The 24,946-nt window shown below is 42.4% G+C and overlaps 1 protein-coding gene across 3 annotated transcripts; it reads left to right on the top strand.

Moving 5' to 3' along the window:
• Positions 1 to 1,798: 1,798 nt before the first annotated feature.
• On the top strand, positions 1,799 to 24,536 carry LOC119465912 (gastrula zinc finger protein XlCGF67.1). 3 transcript variants are annotated; one of them, XM_037726388.2, is made up of 2 exons: positions 1,799 to 3,528; positions 4,837 to 8,947. In XM_037726388.2, the coding sequence occupies exons 1-2, from the start codon at positions 3,071 to 3,073 to the stop codon at positions 5,171 to 5,173; spliced, it is 795 nt and encodes a 264-aa protein (XP_037582316.1). In that variant the 5' UTR covers positions 1,799 to 3,070; the 3' UTR covers positions 5,174 to 8,947. The 3 variants fall into 3 exon arrangements, with proteins under 3 accessions (XP_037582316.1, XP_049513813.1, XP_037582315.1); XM_049657856.1 differs by lacking the exon at positions 4,837 to 8,947 and adding an exon at positions 21,333 to 24,536 and having other exon boundaries at positions 1,807 to 3,528; XM_037726387.2 differs by lacking the exons at positions 1,799 to 3,528; positions 4,837 to 8,947 and adding exons at positions 15,209 to 18,284; positions 21,333 to 24,536.
• The last annotated feature ends 410 nt before the right edge of the window (positions 24,537 to 24,946 follow it).

Raw genomic sequence — 24,946 nt, 5'->3', positions numbered from 1 at the left:
GAGATGCCTGGTCGCTTCCAGAGCGTCGTTCTGCTACATTGCAGCAGTTTTCTTGCATGCTTTATCACACTTTGTCACACCTGTATATAGTTAGAACAACATCCATTGAATTCAAGCACAATGCTAAATATTTTTATCGCTGTCAATGCTTTGCCCTTTACATTAAGTTTTTTTTCAATCTTGTTAAAAATTTATTGAAACGTTTTGCTTAGTTATCACCTTCCTACCTTAGTGCATGTCACTGTACCTTTGTTAATCTCTCAGAGCAAGTGTTCTCCCGCAGGGGCGTCTGCAATTTGCAGGCGTTTGGTGTGTTGCGACACCACGGACCCGAGCACATGTGGGTGTGAGCACACGTGGGAGCACATGGTGCAGGGTGTGTTTTCAACGTGTCACTAAAATCATAGGTAGTAGTCATGTGGTATCACAGAACACTTGACGTGCACATTAATCAACCTGGTGCACAGCAGTCGCAAGCCACAGAATGACTGCATCACCGACTGTCTGGTACACGACATAATGGCCGTGCTTTCCTCCTCCTTGTCAGTGATTCTCTGCACGCATCATGAAATAAGCGATTGTCCCCTGCTGTTGCTTCTCTCGGAACATGGCATGCCCTTCTCATTTTGTCTCTCCTATTATCCCATCGTTTAAACCTATCGTCAAGACATTCGCGGCGTAGCTTGCGACCACTTCACCTAGGCTGTGTCACACACTGCTGATGTCACTTCACCACCTCCTTCAGCTTTCGTGATGTGCAAAACGAACAGAGCTGAGCATGTCTGAAGCCACTCACTCTCCATTTGATGCATGTTTTAGATTGGTCTTATGAAAAACAATTGTTCATGATATTTTTTGGTTTGTTCGAAGAACTTAGGTCTCATGCCATGATTACAGAGTTGGTAAGGAAAGCAAGATAAAAGTTTGCCATCAGTATTCCTTTAATGCATTTTTCCAAATTTTGTTTTTGGCATTACAAGTATATATTTTGTGGTCTGAAGAGAGAGGGAGAAACAAGAAAAGAAAGACAGAGAGGTTAACCAGACGCACATCCAATTTGCTACCCTGCACTGGGGAACCCCTGATATAGGGATGAAAAGAGATAGAGCACAGTTTCTCGCACATTTGGAGGTGTGCACTGAATCTATAAATGGTCGCCAAGACCGGTTGACTTCAGGTACTGCAATAACACTTTCTTGGCTTTCTGTGCAAACAACGTGCACAACCATGGTCCAACAATCTTCATTTCCGAAAATGATCTAGTGTCCAGCCAGTGCAATGCTGTCCGGAGAGGTTCGTGTTCAACGTCGTTTCGGGGACAGAGACACAAAATGGGCTCAATAGTGGCCTGAAGAAATTTTTCAGAAATCGCCAGTGTAGTTTTTTGTAATGTTATGTATAAAGGTGTCTAAAACTCCACAATTTAATTTAACTGTTGGAAATTTGCTGCTTGGGTAGAGCCAGTGAAAATTCGCACACTTTCTGCAGCAACAAAATAATTCAATTGTTTTATGCACCTGCAGGTATCCACGAAGGAGCAGCTTTTGACATGTTCAACTCTGGAAGGGATACAAGCACTACTAGTTGGCAGTGGCATTTGCTGAGGTGGCATTGTATTTGAAAGGCAGGAAGATGCACTAGAAAGTTATCGCCCAGCACAAGTGCCTTCACAGCCTCAAGTCCGTCTACAGACAGATTGATCTCATGAAGCACGATAGGACTCGCACGAGAAAGCAGCTGTTCCTGTGCTACCTGTGTGGGAAGGCATTTCACACATTTCATCCAGGCTGTATGTGCAGATTTTATCCCTCATAGCGAGTGATTTAATAGAAATATTGCAATGCGGAAGGTTACCAGCATTCGTGTGAACAGCATATTTCAGGGCTCAAGCTGCTTGAGACCTCCTGTACATTGCCATTCTATCTAATTGGAATTGCCATGGCTGAAATCTTTGTGCTGTTTTCAATTGCCTTTGAGTGCCACTTGTTTTTTGATGCTTACCCAATCATATGACACATTTGTATTTTTAGACCATTAATATGACTGTGTTTGTTTAGTAGTTTTTGAAAATCGGCATATTATGACATATGAGTGAACTCATCTTCAATTCATTATCATGTGCAACATGATAGAAACCCGCACAGCTAAGAGCCTTTGAACACCTCTTGCATAAACGTATTAGATTCTCTCCAAAGAGGTACTTTTTCTGTACTCCTTGAACACTCTCATTGAGCTCTGAACAGTGCTATGTATATTTTCGTATATGTGGACAGGGCAGGATGAAATGATGTGTGGCAGGAATAAACAAACCATGTCGCACATTTCCCTTTCTAAGTATTCCCCCATGTGTTTTACATTTACATGAATCATTCAAACATACAAAAGCTTTGAGAGCTGATCTTTACTGACTTAATGGCATGCTTTGTGTGCATGAATTGAGGCTCCCAAAATACATTAACCAAGTACCATATTCAGTATACTAATAAATATTACCAAGGTTTCTTCTTGTCCTAGAGCTTGTTATCATTGGCCCTTGGTTCATTGCGCAAGATGTACAATGCACGAAACTTCATGCGTGCAACATGTGGTGGCACAATCCTGGGTTTCAGTGCCTTCAAAAGCAAAGAAAGGGGAAGTATGCATTGTAGATAAACCTTGCCAGGAAGTGCGACTGTTATGAGGTAGCGCACGGAAATTTTTTGCTATGGTGTGCCTTCCGCAACTACATTTGACATCACAAGACATCCTTTGAGGAGAGCGAAATTGAAATCTCCGGCCTTTCAAGACAGTGTCATAAAGTGTGCAGCTTTGTGTTGCACCCTGGAGTCGTTTGCAGGATAAAAAATAAATCTGACCAGTGACCAGCCTCTCCCTGCATTTCTCATGAAAATTAAGCGTACTGGTTCTATCTTGCATTCCGTGTGACTAAATTTGAGCTGTTGGTTGCAACTTCCATCAACTTTCTTCTGATTGTCGATATGATATTGTCATATTGCTCACATGAACAGTTTTCTGTGCAGTGCTTCTCTGTAGTGTTCTTTGCTCCCAGCTGTTTATTGAATGAAGCAGGATGCCGAAATGTCGATCCTTCAAATTTTCAGAGTGTGCAGGTTCAGGGTCAGCAGACATTGTTAAGGAAGAGCCTCCAGATTCCAGTGCTGATGAGTCCGAAGCAACAGCCATGGAAGCTGCTGTGCAGGTGACGGGTGGTCAACAAGACAGTGAATGCATTCGGAAAGCTGACCTTCAGTTCCAATGCGAGCTCTGCCATGATGTCTTCGACACGCACCAGCTCTTGCTCCAGCACTCGGTTGTGCACCGGCAGGAGTGGCCATTCTGGTGTAGCCTCTGCGGTGCCAATTTCCCGCGCCGCGCAGAGATGGCGGAACACGAGAGCACGCATCCAGACAAGCATCAGCTTCGCTGCTTGATCTGTAGCAAGGTCTTCGGCCACCGGACTTTGCTCCGAGAACATATGCGGAAGCACACCATCCAGCTGACGTCAAGCTGCCACCTGTGTCCCATGGTGTACGCAGTCCAGTTTGTATTCTTTGCTTGGTGTGTCGGATGCTCTGACCTCATGGTAATGTGACAGGTGCTTCAGCGAGCACTTTCAAAAATTTTTAAAGGTTGCCTGTTTCAGACAGCACAATTCTAGTTTCATGAGCTGGTCTACTCGAAGAGGCGGACATTACTTGCACAAAAAATTAAAATGCATAATCAACTAATTAACAAACATTCACTAATTCAGTTTTTAGGTAATCACCTTATGGCCCATATTGCAATTTACAAATTCTAGCCGTGGAGTTTGCAAGGCGGATGCGCTTGGAACGAATTCGCGGAATGGCACCAGTTTCGAGATATGAATTCCCAAACTTTGCAGAGATATGCGTTGGCGTTCCAGTTAATTTTGTGCTTCAGTGCATGAAACGACGTTTTGTTAATAAATACACTGGAACACCGATGCATATCTCTGCAAAGTTTGGGAATTCATATCTCGAAACTGGTGCCATTCCGGGAATTCGTTCCAAGCGCATCCGCCTTGCAAACTCCACGGCTAGAATTTGTAAATTGCAGTATGAGCCATAAGGTAATTAGTTAAAAACTTAATTCATGAACTTTTGTTAATCAGTCGATTATGCATTTCAGTTATTTGTGCAAGTAATGTCCGCCTCTTCGAGTAGACCAGCTCATGAACTAGCATTGTGCTGTTTTTGCCACAGGCAACCTTTAAACATTTTTGAAAATGTTCGCTGAAACACCCTGTATATGGTGTCTTTTCCAGGTGTAAGTGCAGTTTGCAGGCATCTTTGCATCATAGTTTTCTTCTGAAGTTATCTCTGAGACAGGATAGAAACATCTTGTAGTTTCTTGCAATGAGTCTCTGTTTTGTGCCAGTCATCTACATCCTCTACCTGCAGGCACATCAATCTCATTGATTAAATTTCCTTTTCTTAACTATGGTATCCTGCTGTGTTCCTTACTTATGCATCACTTGCTTTAATTCCATTTTTTTCTTCTAATTGATTATCTTCCGTTCAGGCTTGTCCCTAAATCTTTGCTATTTTCTGACTTTGCATGTAATTACACTTACAATTAATAAAATGTTAGCTGACTACTTTTATTTAGCTAATTGGATGTTAGGAACTAAAAAATTATTGTGGGCAGCTTCTGAACTGGACTTCAAACAACATGCACTTGGTCATATTTGCATAGAATGATCAGTGTTTTTCTTAAAAAAGCTTTGTGCATGATAGGTGGGACTTGTGGAGCCACTGAAGATTTGTACATTTCCTGCAGTAACAAAAGAATTGACGTGTTTTTATCTGCCTGCAGGTTTCCCACAAGGCAGCAGCTTTCGAGACATCTCCGCAACCACACCAAGAATGTACGTCTTGTGTGCGACCAGTGTGGGGTTGGCTTTGTCGAGAAAGCTTCATACGTTAGACACCGCAAAATGCACAAGGGCGCCGTGGTTAAACACCACAAGTGCCCTCACTGCCCCAAGTCCTTCGTCCAGCGGTACCACTTAATGGAACACCTGAGGATTCACACTGGAGAGCGGCTTTTCATCTGTGACCTGTGTGGAAAGGAATTTGTGCAGCGATCTGAGTTGGTCAAGCATAGCCGAAAATGCACAGAACAATTCAGAGCCCGACCATCATCCTCATAGACATGGATCTCGAGATAGACTTGCTGTCAGTGTGTGCTAGAAGAAATTGGCAGAAGCGTGTCCAATAGCTGCGTATTCTGTTCTTCTGTGCATTGCTATCTCCAGGCTGATGTTTTGTATTGCCCATGTACAGTGCAAAAGATAGATCCCATCCCTCTAACCGCATTCTGTTGTTTGTATTTTTTCCACAGCAGGAAAGGCCTGCTAGTATGTGTTGCTTGGCTAGTTGGTTCATACTGAACAATTTCAGGCCATAAGATCTATCTACACTTAGAGCAAAATGGGAATAAAAAGGGGAGGGTTACAGGTATATTAGAAAAGACCTGCATATTAATGCATAGGACAGATTCTCAAGGTGGCCCGCTAATAGCTACAACACAGTGAACATGTTTAAAAGACTCTGTCCTCCTTCACTAGTGTTTGCTTTAGCATTGCGTTAGAGGTTTGATGAGAGCTTGATTTGGAGCTTGAACGACAAGATTTGGCTTGAATAGAAGAAATTACCTGTAGTTTTAATTGAAATGTAGAAATGAAGAAGCAGAAATTATAAAGTAAAGGGAAACGAAAGTGGAGAACAGGACAAATTGCCAGTGATGGGAGCTGAAGCCTATCTTTCACATTACGTGTGTGGTGCTTAGCAATTGGTCTATGGCAACGACCGTTCGCACATTCACTTTCGTGGGTATTTGTGTAGCTGTACAAGTTCTGACCCTAATTAAAGGGAAACTGAGACATCCACCCAAATGTAGCAATTGCTACAATGGAAACCCAACCGGGTTCCTCGAAAGAAAGCCTCGCAGTTGAAGAAAAATTCGTCCTGGTCCGGGACTCGAACCCGGGACCACCGCCTTTCCGGGGCAGCCGCTCTACCATCTGAGCTAACCAGGCGGCTAGCAGATGGCAGGGCGAAGTCGAATTTGTCGACAACTCGAAGCAAAGGCAAGTGTATGACGTAATAGTTCAGCGGAAATCCGCTAGGTGGAGATAAGTAATTAAAGGGAAACTGAGACATCCACCCAAATGTAGCAATTGCTACAATGGAAACCCAACTGGGTTCCTCGAAAGAAAGCCTCGCAGTTGAAGAAAAATTCGTCCTGATCCGGGACTCGAACCCGGGACCACCGCCTTTCCGGGGCAGCCGCTCTACCATCTGAGCTAACCAGGCGGCTAGCATTCGACTTCGCCCTGCCATCTGCTGGACACTGGATTAATTTTGAAGAGCTGTGCGTCTTTAATGGGCACCCAGTACTCGGTAAATGAGCATTCTTGCATTCAATCTCCATTGGAATGCAGCTGCCGTAACATAGAATTAAGCTATAACCCCTCTGAAGAGATCAATGGACAAAAAGGTGATTTCCTCCTGATAAGGTGGCGCAAAGATGCCAAGTGCGTTATAAAAAAAAAAAAAATGCACACCATGAAATTTGATGTTGCTGTAAAATATTTGTGAAAAAAAGAAAGCAGTGGCAAGTGCAAAATTTATTTTTAAAGTTGCTAGAATAAAAGCGAAGGTCACTGTGCACAATATATTGCATAGGTGATTGGTAATATCACATGTAAATTGCTCTTTAGTTAAGGAAGTGCTGGCTTGTTCTCAAATTTGTTCCATGGAAGTAGCATTGCACCATGAATTTCACAGCAAAGCATTGTTCCGGCTGCAATGAAAACCAAAATACTGGAAGTGCAGCATATTTGAAACTTTTCATATACCTAACTGAAAAAGCATTTCCAAGGTTCTTAAATTTGGAAGAGATGCCGAGGTTGATATGCGAGCAAAATTGGTTTTGGGGGTTTATTTGCTGCGGTGTGGAAAATGATTACAGCTTAGGATTGCTTGCCTAAGCCATCTTAAGGTTTCAAAGAAGCACGACGAAAGAAATGCATTGTACGTGGTGTTCGAATATTTTTGCTAGAGTATGTACCTTCGTGAATTAACATGTCAGTGGGACTGAATTAATTGTTCAGTAATGAACGAGTGGGCTGCAAGAAATTGTCAGTTGTAAAAACTGAAGTACACACAGGGCTTTCCTAGAGAAATACTTGCTGCCAAGAGATGTATGCTGTGTTCATCAGATTGAAGTGTTCTAAAATTACAGCGCATTCACTGGAGCACGGCAGTAAGTTTTCAAAGTCTTGCAGCGAAGTGCTATATGACAAATTAACAAATTAGCGCAGGAGTTGTGAACTCGCATTTTCAAGAAGTGGAAACGGGCAAGTGCACCCAAGCATATGTTAATCGAAACAGGAGGGGTGGAAAAAACGTCACGAAATGCCACCGCATGTGCCAACTATTCATTTGCAGTTGAAGGATTTTAAGTATCATGGTAGCTCCCACTCGACATAAAGGGGTGCCCGGGGACGCGATAATAATTCCTCGTAAGTCAGATAAACATAAGCGATCGGCTCTGCATGTTGAATTCACCGTTTTCACAAGAGCAGACGACAGAGAACAAGCGCGACTTCGCCGCAACGCAGTTAAGCCGCTTGTCTCACTTTTCACTCGCCGAAGCTTTCGGTATGCTTTCGGTGTAATCCGTCTTGATCATAGACCATTCATATACGTGCAATTCTTAATGGACATCTCGGATCGCGCTAGGAATAGCACCCTGCTGCTTTGCGAACAATTGTGGAACGAGATATCGCATTCTTTTGTGCTTTTGCAGGCGCGAACGTGATCGACCTTGCATTTCTTTCCGTCGGGGAAGAAATGAGACGCGACCCTCGCCAACTTCCCGTGTTATCGCCTTTCTTCCTTCTCACCAGCTCCGTGCCGTGCGCCGGCATAGCGCTGGCCAATCAGGAGCGAGAATCGGCCGCATGTCTCGGAGAAAGAAGGAGGGCTGATATCTCCCGCCCAACGGCGACTGAAATAGGAGTGAATGGACGGCATACGGATGGATTAGCAGCGGACAATAGGCGCGCTCTCCTCCTTTTTCAGAGCATTGTTCGGAGCCGCGCGGCCGGTTCTCGTTCCTCATTGGCTGACGCAACCCGTGTCGGCAGGACGGCAACCGCACGGCCACGGCTTCCGGCTCGGGGTGGAATATCAGTCGGTTTCCGCAGCCCGGGTTTCTCCGCGCATCATTCGCGAGTCTACGTGCTTACTGCTGAGCGACGTGTTACCGGGTGCAGCGCGTTCCTCTGGATGTCAAGTGTACCGCTTCACAGCGTGCCGGTGCGCATAGCCCCTCACCGAGACGGCCTGTATTTCTCGCTACTCCTTGGTCGCCGTACTCGTCGTAAACCTTCGTGCGAGTCACAGCGTTGCGAATCGTGCGGTAGCAGCAAGTATAGTTCACTACGGCTGTTGTCGTGTTAACTGCGTGTTTAAAATGTTATGGACTTCAGCGCACCACGTACGGTGAGAAAAAAAAAAAAAAAAAAAAAAAACCGCGCGCGTTAGCGCTGTTATCTCCGTTGGCGCTTTCGCACTTCGATCACGCCTCGGCCTGCGCTTTGCTCATGTACCGCACCTCAGTGTGCGCGCCTTGTGCGCTTGCTCGCTTGTTCTTGCTCGTAAAGGCAGTACGCGCCGCATTCTGCATAGCGCGCTAGCGTCGAACGCCGCCCCGTTGGTGAGGAGCAGCGGTGCGAGCATAGTTAACGTACCTCGTTTGATTGGAAACTTATCAAACGAAAATGACGGTGACGAGAACGCAAACTGACAGAACTGTTCTTGGTCTCGTATTATATCGCTTGTTTCTTATAGCTTCAACGTAAATGATCAACCAGCTCAAACCAAGATCGCTTTAAGCGCACTCATTTACTATACGTAGGGTTCGTTTTCGGATTTTTTTTTTTTTTTTTGGGGGGGGGGGGGGGGGGATGAAAATCGGGTGCTATTTCTCGAGTTGATAATCGGGAAGAAATCAGGTTTTTTTTTTTGTGGAATCATTCTGAAATTCGGGTTTTTCGAGTTAAATTTACACATGTACTTTTTTTTTTTTCTTATCAGAGGGTATCACAAGCTCCTTGACAATAACGCATTAAAACTAGGAATCTGTTTCTAGCAAATACTCCAAAGTTCCGTGTTTGTCTGGAGATTAATAAGTAATAATGACAGTAAAGAGCATTGATAACTTCTAGGAAATGAAACATTTTATTCACGAAAATTTGTCATCAATTTTTTGCACATCCTTGTTAACATACATTCGTATGCATGCGCAACATGTTGGTTTCCATTCGTGACCTGTCCGATCTTTGAACGTATCTCAGCTGAGAGAAAGTTCTGTCGACATCACTGCTTCGATTAGCTAGGCATAACAATATTGGTGCAGCATTAGTCAGTCTGGGGTAGCGAGCGGTAGTCATGCCAATACTCAATAAGTTCGACAGCTGTGTTAGTGGGGCTTCCTTCCAGCAAGTACTGGTTAAACTCGTCGTGAAGCGAATCCACATCGTCGGTAACGGGAATGAAGAGGTCGATAGTCATCAAATGACTGGTGCCAAAACCACAATCTGATTATGAGGCACGCCGTAGTGGGGGACTCCGAGATAATTTCGACCACCTGGGGTTCTTTCCATAATGTTAGCTGGTTTTCGTCTTTGTCTCAGACGTTCCATTTAATAGTCACTGGAGTCACTGAACTTATAGGTCACTGGAGTTCACTTAAGCCAACGGGATCTAACTTCGTTGTCCCGAAGGCAAGGTAGCTAGCGCGTGTGCACCGCAAACTCCGTGCAGCGTAAAAAATAAACGAACAACTCTAACTATACGTACACGCTGCCGCGTGCCCCCCTCACCCGAAGAAAAAATGTAAAGTTTCGCGCATGCAAGCTTGAGACAAACTTTGCCAAGCTTATACAAAGTGGATATGCTTTTGTAGAGTGCTTTTGTGGAGTGCTTTATTTGGTACATCTTTATGCTGTTGGTCTACCATAAATGTCTGTGTTTTGTATCATATGTGCTGTGTCGAGGCTTGAATTTCTGCAGCTTATGTGAATTAATTTTCCCAACTCACATTTGGTAGTCTTATAACTGCTCCACGGTTCTACCATTTTTTTTTTTTACCTTAATTGTCATGTGCAAGAGCTCATTGACTGTGGTTGCATATGCTTCTTGGAACAAGTTCTTATTTACAGATGATTTTAATAAGTTGGAGTTGCTATCGTACCTAATGATTTGGGCACCACTGTAGTGCCCACTGTGTAAAGCAGAGGAGTGTCTTTAGCATGAGCCTATTACTCAAAATGACATTTCTGTATACTACTACATGTTAAATAATAGATGCAGCACTATACACATCACATCGATACGAAATGTAGACTGTCTTTTACTGAGACAATAGTAATCTGTGATACAATATTCACTAAATAAAATACTAGCTCCCATGAGTCAATCCCATGAGTCAATCCCCTATATTTTTTGCAACTTTCAACCTTAACTTCTCCTAATCTGATGACACTGGTGCTTCTCATCCATAGGAGGAATGGAAAAAAGAAACTAGCAGAGAGCATGATGTCGGGCAGTTAGCCTCAAAATGCCAACCTCTTCTGACACTGCCCTGCTTTCCTTTGAGGGCTTATCTGCACGTTGACTACTTGGAAATAGGCCCTCCAGGGTTGCAGGGCCTATATACAGAGTGTTTCATTTTAGCTGCATCATATTTTTAAAAATTGCCTGTGGCAGATAGCACAATTATAATCCTTGATCTAAACTACTCGATGAGGCGGCCATTACTTCCACGAGAAATTGAAACTCCTAATTGAATAATTAATGTAATTATGCTAATTAGCTTTTAAATTAATTATTTTACAGCACATCTTTCAATCTACGAATTATAGCCGCTGAGTTCGCAAGGCGTATCCACTTGGAACGAATTCTCAGGACTGAACCAGTTTCGAGATATTAATTTTCAAAGTGTCCGACGAAATCCATAGGTGTTCCAGTTAACTTTTTGAGGAAATGCTGTTTTATGCATTGAAGCACAATTAGGCGTTTTGATTTCTCGTGGAAGTAATGCCGGCCTCATAGAGTAGTTTAGATCAAGGATTATAATTGTGCTATCTGCCGCAGTCAAATAAAAAAATTTGGTGCAGCTAAAATGAAACACCCTCTATAGTAAGCTAGATTCTGTACCTTTCAAGGCAATGTTTAGTTTGAGGTAGTATTTGATGATGCCCTCATCACTATTGGTTCTCACCACCCGATCTCCGCTCTACTCTTCCCCATATTCTCCATGCGCTCGAACACTAGAAATTACCAGCAGCCTATCGCGTGGTAAGCGTGTATTTCTCATGAGCCATTCCTTTATTTTCTTTATGACTGACTTTCAAAATTGTCACATGATGCTCCCTCCTAGTCTTTTTTCTTCCATGCCCTCATCTTTGTTGACAACTACACTTGAGTCACTAACGCGAGAAGCTGGGACCCGTAGGAAAGGAGTTACTGAATGACACTGACACACTTGGGAGAGTTGGGAGGTCCCTGAAAAGTGAAAAGGGGGGGTGTACCAATCTGCTCGTAGCACTGCTGCCAGTGCTTTACATTTATGATATTTTCTTGCTTACTCTACCTCAAGTCCCTCTAGGGAGCTCCATTTGTTGTTTCGCCAGAATAATGTATGGACTTCACCTGACAGGTTTTATGGTTTAGTGTATCTCCAACTTTGCAGTGACCTTCTCTGTACTTCGTTTGACTAATTATGCAGTGAAAGCTATAGGTCATGTCATCCAACCAAAGAAAGAGCTCCTTCTCTGCACCTCTGATGGCCCCCACACAACACTGAGTGGATGAAAGCTTCGTGGAAGAATTAGTGGTGCTAAATGGGCGAGCCCCTCTACCTTTCTCTGGAATATGCAGTCGGCACTCGTTACCGATTGGTTGACAGAAGCCATAGCCTTCACTGCACTGTATAGGTTATCTGTTAGCTTGATGCATTTGTCATTTCTCTTTCTGCTTCTGTGACTACATCAATTTTTCTTTTCTCTACACTGTACAGACTGCTTTTTCAAAATAAAATTGTACCCGCCAGTCTCCCTTTGCTGCAACCAGCGACAAGTCAAGAATGCAAGAGATGGTCCTACCTAAAAATTGTGAAATGTGCCTGCGATTTATCTGCTTCCATGCTTCAAGAAATATAGTGTCGTTACATATAGCGCCGGCACGAAGGCATTTTAGCTGTGTAGCAACTTTGAGCACATCCACGAATGGCCAAAATCTTTTAGTGATGGGAATGAAGAAGACCTGCACAAACAGGCCGTTTGTAAAGGGGATTAAGGTTTCGCTGACCTTGTGCACAAATTACCTCCGCGGCGCTCCCCCCACTTGTGATGTATGAATGCACGCCACTGCCGAGATGTACCAGAAAAGGCTGAATGGACCAATTGACTGACCCCTTCACAGACCTATATGACTCGCACTTGACATGCAAAAAGATCTCCCACAGGGACATGGATATAAATAAAGCAGAGGTGGGCCGTAGACAAAATGATTTGCTGGTGCATGTATACACGTTCCCTTTGAGGAACACTCACCGCTGCGATCAATGTCTTTAGTCCTTATGGTTTTTGCACCACATTTCTCAACTTGCTGTGTCTCAGCGCGCAGGTCTGATGCAGTTGCAGCTTTTTGAACACGTAGGAAATCATGACAGGTAAGTCCTTTGCACACAGGAAAAGGGGCAGCCTTTGTCAACATGGAGTCAACTGTGACCCTGCAGCTGGGCACTGCAAGACTCATCATTGCCCAAATGCCTTTTTTTTTTTTTTTGGATGAGACCTTCTGGTGGGGCATTGAAAGGTTCTGAATGAGCGAACAGTAATTCAGTTGCAACATCTGTTAGAAGTTCGTGCAGCAATCCTGCTCAGATTTAACAACCTTATCAATAGCTCAGAGCATGGAAGTGAACTTGTGCCCATGCTGTGTGTTGTCTCAACTTTCACTCCTTATCTCAAGTAGCATGTGAGGCTTTGGCCTGGTGGACAGCTCCAGTTTTCATTCATGATAGCACCTCTCTTCACTCTAGAGTAGTTTTGTAATGGTTTTACTGGTAATCTGTGCAAGAAGCACATGGAAGAGTTTCATGTGGTTGTGGGCAATTGGGAAGTTGCAGTTATGGGTAAATGGGGGAGGGGGGGGGGGGCGTTCCTTGGTAATCCTGGTCATCTTGAACCCTTGACACATGGGCTGTAATTGTGAACTGCTCAAGGCATGTTTTGCGGCGGTCAGCACCTGGACATCGTGTAAGCATGAGCAGACAACTTGTGTGTTTGACCCAGCTAGCTAACCTGTGCAGTTTTTTAGTCTCTTGCTGGTGGTATACTAAAGTAAGGTCCTGTGGTTGTGACATCATGTCACAAATTTCTTGTGGCCCTTTGAGTGTTAATTAGTGCTCGGCAGTAATTCCATTATACCTGAATATCTGTACTCGATTATTGTCATGTACTATCAGCAATAATTGAAATGCGAACTGGAAATAACCAGTCAGAACCCCTATTGCACATAATTACATGGAAATGTGACATGTAAGCACCCTGTAGCTGTTTTATAAGCATGGAGTAGTCCCAGGTGTGTGTTTTCGAGTCTCATTCGAGCCTGCTGTACCAAATGCAGGTGAACCTGGAAGCTGAACAATGCATTGGAGTAGTTTCGGAATTGTTTGTGTTTGAATATATACTGATAGTATCTTCACAAGATATGATCAATAGCTGGCCAGACAAAGAAGTCCCAGCTTAGAGTCAATGTTCTGACATGGGGACTTGTCTTCTTCAGAGTGACAAAGACAATTTCTTTTGTTGAAACGTTGGTTCTGAGCTGGGACTTCCCTTGCTTGGCCACAGTTTATCACTTCAACTCTTCATCTTCCTTTGAAGCTTTTGCCTTGTTTGGATTTCATAAGATATGTTGCATGACTTGCGTTTACACACCTTGATAGAACTTCCACTCACGGGGGTTGTTTGCTTCATTTACAGAGGCATACCGAAATTTGCGGAATGTGACAGTTGCAGACTTGCAAGTGGCAGCCTGCATGCTGCCCCCCTGATATTTCTCCAGTACTGAGGAAGCTAGACAGGACATCACTTGTACAAGAAGGCTGCATCTACTAGATATTGGGATACAGAATTATCAGTTCTATAGACATGCTCACAAATCTAAAGTGCTTGAGATGCCTCACTGCTTATGCATTGGTGGTTGCTAAATTCTTGGAACACAAAAACCAAGACGCAGTCTCCCTGCAGCTTTGCACAGTGCACCTCGAAATTGGTGATTTGCAATATTCTGTAAATAAGTTATCCCCGCAAGGCTTTGTTCCAACCAAAAACTGTCAAAGTATATTTTTGCCTCGAGGAAAAGCATGAGTTGAAAGCCATAGATCAGTATTACTTAGTTGGAAGCGTGCTGCCTCAAGCATTTTTTTTTTTTTTTCAGAGTTGTAATCTGAAAATGGAATCCTGCTGATGACATAATTCTGCCGCCCCTGTCCTTTAAAACATTGTCATCTCTCTGTTTTCTTTAGTAAAGACTCCTCTCCAGCCTCTTCCTGCAAAGCAGGCAGCAATCGTCAGAGCTCAGACCATTGAGAAGTAGAATCTGTTTATTGAGGCCAAATGGTTTTCCCCTTTTGTTTTTTGTAAAAGAACGCCGAATTGGCTCTCTGGACAAGAGTTGTTGATTGGAAGAAAGCTTTCTGCAGGGCTGCCAACTTTTAAGGCTTAAGAAAGTCGCATATTGACAGGTGTACTCCATAGGTAACATTCACAAGTACTTAGCGCACTGCTCAGTTCATGTCTGCAAGGATTGGACTTCTTTCATGGTTTTTATGTTCCAGAACCATCTATAGGTACCAGTTGTCTTTGTTGTTCATGCAACTTAAAACCATGTTGGAATTTCAATTTCTCTTTCTAGCTCTCCGTCAGGGTTGATTGCCTGGTCACGTGATGTCTCTCTCTGTCACATTTGTTTTTCTCACAGCTACGTGAGGCAGAGTAGCCGTTGCAATCTTACAGTGACTACATTTTCTTATTTTTACCGACATTTGAACAAGAAAAGAAAGCAGTGACATCCAGAGCCTTAACTGATCGATTCCTTTGGTAGCACTCAAAAACAATCCACAGCTAATGTAGCACGGTGGTTTCCTAAGGTCATCACATAGCACCAGCAAGCATGCTTATGTGTATGAAAGATTGTTAAAGGCTTGTCTGACATCAGTAGTTTTGTTTATTTGTGCTCTAGGCTGCACAGTTTCGTTTGAAGCAAGTACGTGCAACTACCATGTAGCGTACTTATGGTGTCGGATTCACAAGGCGTGGTGCATTATTTGTATGAAGCCTTTGTTCCGGATGATTGCTAATGGCACATTCGGCTGGTCACTTGAAGGTGCCGTCAGAGTGCTCTGATGATTGTGTAATGCAACGACGCTGTATTAAAAAGACGAAATATTTTAGTACAACTATAACGCTATAATTATAATGCTATAGCAATGTGATTATTGTCACGATGAAGCTTAGTCACTTCAAGCTTTGAAGCTTTGCAGGAGTCCTCAGAAATGGCCAGCCGAATGTGCCATGAAGCTGTCTAGCTTCTTTTGTATTGAAGTTCTGTGTGCTTAATTAAAGAGTTGCACAGGCACAGTTTTTCGTTGGAAAAAACAAGAAAAGAAAATGGTTATTTGTATATTAGTTATCTAGATTTTGCGTTAGACTTTGAAACAAGCTTTGGAGCTTGTCTTGGTGTTGCAATAAGAAACAAATTGTTATCTTTGCGGGCCTCTATAGCCCTGTACAACCAGAAATTGTATTAGCACCAATGAGCATAGTGCTGTCACATGGCTTCATGTATCCACTTTCTGAAGTTTTTTTTCTTTTTTCTTTTTTGACAGGCAATATATGTGTTTAGAATAAGTCACAAATTGGTGCATGTTCATCGAGTGGTTTGGCACGCAGGTTTATTGCATGTTCATTGCCTAGCGAGATATATGGGGCTTTTGCAGTGCTCTGTTGGCTGTTTCTTTACCTGTATGAGAGTTTTAGTAGCTGCATGTACCTTGGTGGGACATGCAAGTGCTTCCGACTATTGTTGAACGTAGAATGATGCTGTAGATTGTATACCATTGAATCATCTGGTTTGTGCAACACTTTTTTCCCCCCCCCCTTGTAGTTGTCTTTTAATCCTGTGCAAGTGTTGGCTGGGATTGGTCTCTTTTTCTCATTCTGGTAATAAATTCAGGTATTTCGACACTTAATTTTTTAATGAAATATGTATGCCATATTGTATGTTCTGCCTAACGGCTAAACTTGCAGCATTTTGAGAAGGGTTGCCTTTTTCCTTCTTTTGATTCATTACTGCTCTTTACCTTACAGGAGCTTTACTTTATGTGACAAGGATTTTTTTTTTCTGATTTTTCCTTATATTCAAGAAGGCTCAAGGCTAGCTGTCCCTGAAAAGTGAATCTGCATTGTGTTGATGTGTACGGCTGTGAAGTTAATAATAATAACAATTAAAAAAATAATGATCGCAACAAATATTTACTACACGGAAAGAGGATACAAAATCAGTTCGAAAATTTGAGCAGGGAAATTGTCAAGGAGAATTCAAGAGGCAGGACGAAAGTGAAATTGTATGCTTTCTCACTCGCATTTTCATTTTTGGTGGCGGAAGATGCTCCCACTATACCTGTATGTTAAATTCTGAAGCTTGCATAATAATGCACAGAGCTGTTCCAATATTGCTGGCTGCAGTCATGCTTTCTTGATTAATATTAAAGAGTAATATTAATGTAGCACCACAGCTATTATACCTGCCCAAGTGAGTGGTTGTAAGTGCTGAAAAAAAGAAGATATTGCACATTGTCTTTAAAGGGCAGCATAACAAAAATTCATTCATACCTCCGCTCTTTCACCATCCGCTAACGGACAGCATGGCACATTCATACATCTGTATACTATGGGGTGAAATTACAAGAATTCTACTGTTCGGTGTTTCCAGAGACTGGCAGAAGCTATTCATGATATGGAGAGGCAGCCGTACAGAACACTGAAATAAGAGGAACGAAAATGACAACACAAACATCCTATTTGTTCCTCATGTGTGCACGTTTTGCATTCCTGCCTTTGTATACCTAAAATCTTTACCGGTGGCTGAACCTTTTGTCGGTCCAACAAAGACTAAACGTTTCAGAGCTAATCAAATGCTGGCATCATCCAGCAGCTAAACAAAAAGAAACACTGTTGCTAAGTTGCCATGATGACTAAATAACTTCCATTCAATGCTGCCAAAGGGAACTTCCACAACTTTTCCCCTATTTTTTATACTTCGCGTAATATTTCATACACACACATTCTAATTGCCACCGGTGCAAAGTATGTTTGAAATGTTTCTTGCTCCATGCTGCTTGCTAAGTAGAAGCAGAGATGTAGTGTTAAACAATAAGCTCGCATGTGTGATAAACATTTTGCAATCCATCATTCATTGTTACGTGTATTTTTTTGTTCTTTCAGTTTTTCATGTTCAGCGCATCGTTCTCTATGCCTGGTTGTTTTCGTGCATGCATCCACTTCCCGTGTTCTTTATGACATAAACCAGTTGTTAGAAGTGCTTTGTTTGGCTCATGTTCCTGTTGTATGTCTCGTAAACCTTTTCAGCGTGTCATCAAATTAATGACATTCGAACTAGCACCAACACAAGCCTTATTCACGAACAGCAGGATCTATTTTTCAAACTTGCAGAGCGTTTAGGCCCTGGGTTCATACACATCGTTAAGGAAGAGCCACCAGCTGTTGCAGCTGCTCCAGCTTCTGCCGATGATGAGTTTGAAGCGGCTACCGGGAGCGACAGTTCGCAGCCGGCAAGCAGCCGCCGAGACCTCGAATGCGTCGGGGAAAGTGCCCGTCGCTACGAATGCGAGATGTGCCACGAGGTCTTCAACACCGATCAACGCCTGCTCCAACACTCCGTGGCGCATGGGCGGGAGTGGAACTTCTGGTGCAGGCACTGTGGGGCCAGCTTTCCACGAAACGAAGATCTTTTGGAGCACGGGAGCACGCACGTCGACAAGCAGCAGCATCGCTGCTTGATCTGCTACAAGGCCTTCAATCATGCGGCCCTGCTTCTAAAGCACGTCTTGTTTCACACCGAGCAGCCGACCTTCTACTGCCACCTGTGTCCCATGGTGTACGTTGTTCGAGTGATGTCTTTCTTTGCTTGTTTTAAATCAAATGTTTTGACCTTGCACGTTGCAGTTGCGCTAAGCAATTATAGTCAGACTTTGGTTTAACGAACCTTGACTTTATGGAATGTTCTGTTCAGTGAGGTGCTTTCGATTGCCCGACTCATGTTCATAGAGCCTAATGCACTGAAAGTCTCAAAGCACTGAAGTAAACTCGACATCTTGCATGATTTAACGAAGCGGGACTACAGATAAAATATGTGTATGCCATGTTCATGTGGTGGACAACATTCACTGACATAACATTGAGTACTGAGATAGCATTTTTAACTTACATAAAAGAAAATAATGGCTAAGAATCAGTCCCCTAAATAATTTACTATAATAAGTGTTAATGCGAATAACCTGTATCGGTTTCAATACCCACAAGATGGGTGCGTCATGGCATCAGGATATGTTGGCTCGCTCCACTCGTGGTCATATATTTATGAGCAACATCATCATGGCCTATCTTTATTGCTATGTGGCATCTCCAAATTTTGCAATGTGTCTTAACGTCATGGTAATGTCAATGATACAGCACTTCGAGACCTTCTTTAGTATCATAGTAAAATCCTTGTTTCTGTACAACAAGTGTGTGGCACTGTTTTGACTACTTTGAAAATATGTGCCAGTACTTTTTTTATATGTTTGCATCTCCCATGAAGGAACACGAAATGCACTCAGCAGATAACTGCATATGCAGAGATAATTGCATCCCTTTTGTTTTTGAGTAAATATAATGTATACCGTGAGTGTTTCAAATGTTAATTTTCAGTTTAACAAAGTTCTCAAATTACTGTAAATAATTATCAGGTCCCATAAGCTTTGTCAAGTTGAGGCTTAACTTTGTTGTGGGAAGGTTCTAATCGTGAACAGTAGCAGACAGGCAACCTCATCAATAATATCTAATTAGCCACCCTGTCTTGCATCAATTGTGTAAACATTTTACCTATAAAAGAACAGCTATACCTATCATACAACAGCTAACTTTACATGTCCATATGTACAAGTACATCATTACATGTACTGCTTTCTGGGGTTTTACGTGCCAAAACCAGTCCTGATTATGAGGCACGCCGTAGTGGAGGGCTCCGGAATAATTTTGACTACCTGGGGTTCTGATGGATCTTGTATCATCGACATTATTTGACACTGGTACATACATGTAATGATGTATGCATTGTGCATAATGAATGCATACATCATTACATGTATGTACCAGTGTCAAATAATGCCGATGATACCAGATCCATCACTTCCAGACCTACTTTAGCATCAAATTAAAACATCTTGTCCGATCAACTAGTGCACCAATACCTCCTGATCTTAAAGGCGTTTCCCAATCCTGCCTGCTTAGTGTTATTCTTTAATGTGCGAGAAGCAGCTGGTAGAGTTTCAACAACTTTGAAAATATGTGCTAGTACTTCTTCATGAAGGTTTGCTGCACCCACGAAGGAACACAAGACACACTCAACAGACGTAATGTCTACGATAACTGCGTATGCAGGGACAAATGGATAATGTTTTTGCTCTTAAGTAAATACACTGTTATTCGCACTAGTGTTTTTTGGTTTAACGAAGTGCTTGAATGAAGGGAAATAATTCTCAGGTCCCATCGGCTTTGTTAAAAGAAAGTTAAACTAAGATTGTGTGAAGGTTTTAATTATTAGCAGTAGCCATGTTGCTGCAAGACAAGCAACCTCGTGAACATATATGATTAGCCACCCTGTCTTGCACCAATTGCCCAAACATATTAGACCCATAAGCACAGAAAAATTCATCACTTTACCCAATTCTCTGCCACTTCCGGCTATTTTATATTTTTGCATACTGCACTTTTGCTCCACTTGGTGAAGTGTTGTGCCCATCATGTGACTTCTTGCTTCTTAATTCTATATAAGTTCACTTGGAACATCATCACCTTGCGCTTGTGTTGCAAATTATCTTACCCTGCACCTTGTCATGTTATTGCGTTTAATGTTGCCTACCATTGCTCATTGCATTGTTGTGATTTTTTCTTTTGATTCTCCAAGCTTGAAGGGAAAATGTTTTGAAGGGAAACAGAAAGAATTTGTTTTGTGTGCTGCTTCCATAAGCATTGCCTGAAAGGTTCATGCTATCTGACAATTGGTGACATATTTTAGAACCGTTGACTACATTTCACACAAGAGGCAACAGTGCCACATATTTGTGGTCTCACCTTAACCCAATCTTGACTGAACAAGGCTTGGCTAAACTTTAACTGATCAAAAAGGCAAGGTTGTCACTAAAGTTACTAAGAAATTGCTAAATTTAGTGACTTTTTTGCATCACTGCAAAAAAAAAAAAAAAAAAACGATCCTATAGGCAAATAAGGCTGAAGTGATAGATTTATGCTGCAAGATGTTCAAGCATCATGTTTATTAAGAACATGGCTTTCGTAAGAAGGAAAATGGTGCAAAGAGAACAGTGTAAGGTCTCCACTCTAAAAATACACTTCCAACTGCTGTCACATTGACGTCCCATTTATAAATTGGTGAATTGTAGCAAATCATGGATAATAAAGAAATTGACGATATTGAATTTCCATCAACAAAAAGTATTGCCAATTATATTAAATTTTTTGTAGATGATACTTATTTAGAAGACAGCTTGTGAAAAGAGTCATGTGCGTAGTCATTATGCAAAGGTGTAGCTATTCAAATCCAAACAACATGTAAATGAATAAATTAGCAGTGGATGAGCAAGTTGACGAGTATATTAGCAATGCGAGAGATCACAAGAATAGTAGCAAGAATATTTTACCCTGTGCCTTTTTGCTGTCTGCATATGAACACGTACCACTTCGCTCAACAGTTCACTTTTGCATTGAAGACGCAGCACCTAACCAAAACTTTTGATATTTGTTTGACTTGAGTGGCATTTCGAAATATCGCAAGTCTTCCATGTTGTGTCTACTTAGCTGTAAGTTTGCACTCTTATCTTCATCACAGGTCTACTTTACTGTATTTGTTTGTTTTTTCGGCTCTCAGTTTTCCCGTGCGGCAGCAGCTGTCAAGGCACCTGCGCACCCATGATCGGAGCGCGCCCTTCGCGTGCGACCAGTGCAACGCCGCTTTCGTCTTCGAGGTGGAGCTGACCAGGCACAAGAAGGGGCACGAGGAAGTCCGGCGTCACAAGTGCCCGGAGTGCAACAAGGCCTTCCTCCAGAAGTGCCACCTGGCGGAACACCGAAAGATACACACCGGGGAACGACCGTTCAGCTGCAACGTCTGCACGAAGAAGTTTGTGCGCCGAACCCACTTGGCTGTACACATGCGGAAGCATGGAGATAAAACTAATGTCAAGCCGCCAAACTCGTAGGCTTCTGCAGCGAATGTTTGGTCAAGATTTAAATGTCCACTTCAGTGGTTAGTGTCTGCCACATGTGATCTGCGTAAACATCTTACGGAAATAAAGGCCTTGGTTACACGTTTCTCTGTCTTTGCAGCATTAATGCAGTCTGCATACGAACTAAATATGTACAAGTTGTAATATATGTTACCCCTCTACTTGAAGCGCAGCAAATACGACCTTTTTTGAAGGCTTGTTCATGCATAAGCAAAGCTCGGGGGCTGGCTTGTTGGTATTCCAAAATGAGGAGCATTGAAGCACGATAAGCTGATTGGTTTGACCAGGAAGGTGGTCCCCATCTTTATTTCTTGCAGAGTTCAAATATACAGTTCTTGCGCAGCATTAGCTGAACAACAGAAGCTAGTGGAGGTCTGTGAATGACACATACGATTATTGGCATCATCATTGCAACAGAACATACAGGGTGTTTCATTTTAGCTGCACCATATTTTTAAAAATTGCCTGTGGCAGATAGCACAATTATAATCCTTGATCTAAGCTACACGATGAGGCGGCCATTACTTCCACGAAAAATCAAAATGCCTAATTGAATAATTAACATAAATTACGCTAATTAACTTTTTAATTAAATATTTTACGGAACATGTTTCAATCTACGAATTACAGACGCTGAGTTTGCAAGGAGTATTCACTTGGAACAAATTCTCAGGACTGAACCAGTTTCGAGATATTAATTTTCAAAGTGTCCGACGAAATGCGTGGGCGTTCCAGTTAACTTTGTGCTTCAATGCATAAAACAGCTAGCGTTTTCCTAAAAAAGTTAACTGGAATGCCCATGCATTTCGTCGGACACTTTGAAAATGTGCCATAAAATAATTAATTAAAAACTTAATTAGAGCAATTACTATGTTAATTATTCAATTAGGCACTTTCATTTCTCGTGGAACTAATGGCCGCCTCATCGAGTAGTTTAGATCAAGGATTATAATTGTGCTATCTGCCACAGGCAATTTTTTTTTAATTGGTGCAGATAAAATGAAACACCCTGTATATAGAAACTGTAAAATTATAATTACCACATTTGCACAGAGGGATAAAAGTACATAGAAGCCATGTCAGTAGAGTGCAATAAAAAATTGTCAAACACTTTCGTGCTTCAACGCTGCTTTGTTTGGGCTTGCTTGCTTTATTTCATTTATTTACAATTTTATTCAAATCCTTACCATCCCTCATCACTTTTGGCACTGGGCTTTGGGGATGACCAGTTGCTACTGAATAAGGAGACTTTCCTGCAAACCATTACTGTGACATTATTTTCAATGTTCATGCAGTGTAGTGTGCCCTTGTTAAGCCGAATGATGAGGCAAACAAAGAGATCCCTCAGTTGCACATCTGAAACTAACAAATAGAAAAAGAGCAAGAGCTTTAACGCAGCAATATGTAACCGAGTGGAGCATTGTGAGCATTGCTGTGTTCTGGCAAGTAGTACCCCGCATATCGTTAACGAGAATAACAAGAAAATAGGAAACCTTGAAAGTGATTCTGGGTAACTTCTGATTATTTATAATGCTGCATCTAACAAAATACATAGGCTCTTAAGGGCCCTGAAACACTTATTGAACACAATAAAACCTTGCCGATCTGTCGATGAGGCACCTGTGAAAATGCGAGTCAAATGTTATTGCAGTGCATGCAGCAAGGAATTTAGGATCGCTTGTCGCAAACAATGTAAAATTGCTTGCTCTCTCCTTTGCAGTGTCGTCGTGCAGATGCGTCACAAGCAGCCGAGCCCACCAACAGTCATTGGCTGATTTCGTTATCACGAGAACATGCAAATTTTGAGTTAGATAAATGAAAAATACACGTCTGCGATCTCAAAAAGACCACAAAAAGTATTTGACCATTGCGGTTCCGATCTACACACGCTATTTGTGCATAGCTGCATCTGCTGAGTATTACTTGCGACATCGCAACACCATGGGGTGCTGTGACAAGCTCTCTTATCGGCGAGACAACCAGACAGCTGCGTCCACTGATTGGTCTCTGTAACTGACGTAGCTCCAGGCACCAGCTGAGTGATCGCTCATCTTGCATCAGGAGTGCGCCACACATGCCTGAACTGGAAGTATAGCGTTGTGAAGGTGAAAAAAAAGAAATTTCGGTGGGGCCTTGCTCCCTTGCCATCCCCATTGTGCAGCTTCCAGCGTGCTAGTAGAGAAGAATAGAGAGAGAAAGCCGCGTGTCAGTGCGATAACTACCTCCAACTCCACTTTTACTTGAAGGAGCTAGCTAAAAAATTTCTCTGGCAGGAGATTCGTGAAGCGACATCCTTTACTAGCAAGGCCATTTTATGATTAGTTGAAAAGTGTTTCATGGTTTCATGGCCCATCACTTCAAGGAACATTTTCGGGAGAGGGGACTTGTGGCGTTGAGCTGTTTTTTTGCCAAGATTGTTGCTGTACCGTTTTAGACAAATGAGACCCAAACACGAAAACTCACATGGGAAAAACAAAAGTGAACAAAATTTGGATTGTGCAAGAGAAGTTGGTAGGGGATATATGTCAGGTGCTGTTCATTAGAAATTCAATGTGCCATACACCTTGTTTGAATTCACTTGTTGGCATTTAATTTGTTCGCAGTGGTACAATCTATCTTGCATTGTTATCAGGGCTCCTTCTTGTCTGTTCTTAGCAGCTTATACTTATTAGTAGACACTGGACTGCATCAAGAAGTGTCGTACTGTCACAGTCAAAACTACTAAAAGCAGGTACAGGAATGAGAATTAAGCTGGACGCACTGGTTTGGCAAGTCCAATGAAACAGCAGTGATGTAGGATGAGAAAGAATGTCAGAGGGCAATTCTGCGAATGCAGCGTGCGCTTTTGGTCAACTCGTGCCGATTAACTCTCTCACTAAACATGTGTTATGTGTGTGGCATGTTATACATGTATGTATCTGGTGTGCTTTTACTCTAAAAAGGTCAAAATTAGATTTTGACATGTTGGCTGATGTGTTTGTATGCTACGAATAGTTCACTAACATTCTGATTTCATGATGTAATTTTTTTTTTTTGCATCTGTATGAGTTTCTTGAGAACTCTAAATATGGCTGAGTGAAAACAATAGCTATATTTTGGAGACAGAGGTCAAAGTGCTTGTTTAAAAATGTATATATATATTTTTTTGTCAGCGTAGTCATCTAACTTTACCACTGAAGGTGTCTTTGAGTGACACCTGTGGCATTTGTTGCTACAGCTAAATGAGACGTACTTGTGGCACTTTTGAAATGAAGCA

Source organism: Dermacentor silvarum, chromosome 10 (genome assembly GCF_013339745.2).
Source record: "Dermacentor silvarum isolate Dsil-2018 chromosome 10, BIME_Dsil_1.4, whole genome shotgun sequence".
In the NCBI taxonomy this organism is placed as follows: domain Eukaryota; kingdom Metazoa; phylum Arthropoda; class Arachnida; order Ixodida; family Ixodidae; genus Dermacentor; species Dermacentor silvarum.
This window is presented reverse-complemented; position numbering and strand designations above follow the sequence as displayed.

What these genes read in the sequence shown, in the direction of transcription:
- LOC119465912 (XM_037726388.2), top strand. Translation starts at nt 3,071, where the DNA reads ATGCCGAAATGTCGATCCTTCAAATTTTCAGAGTGTGCAGGTTCAGGG. An exon ending in TGCCACCTGTGTCCCATGGT is followed by an intron (nt 3,529 to 4,836) that starts GTACGCAGTCCA and finishes ATCTGCCTGCAG; the next exon opens with GTTTCCCACAAGGCAGCAGC.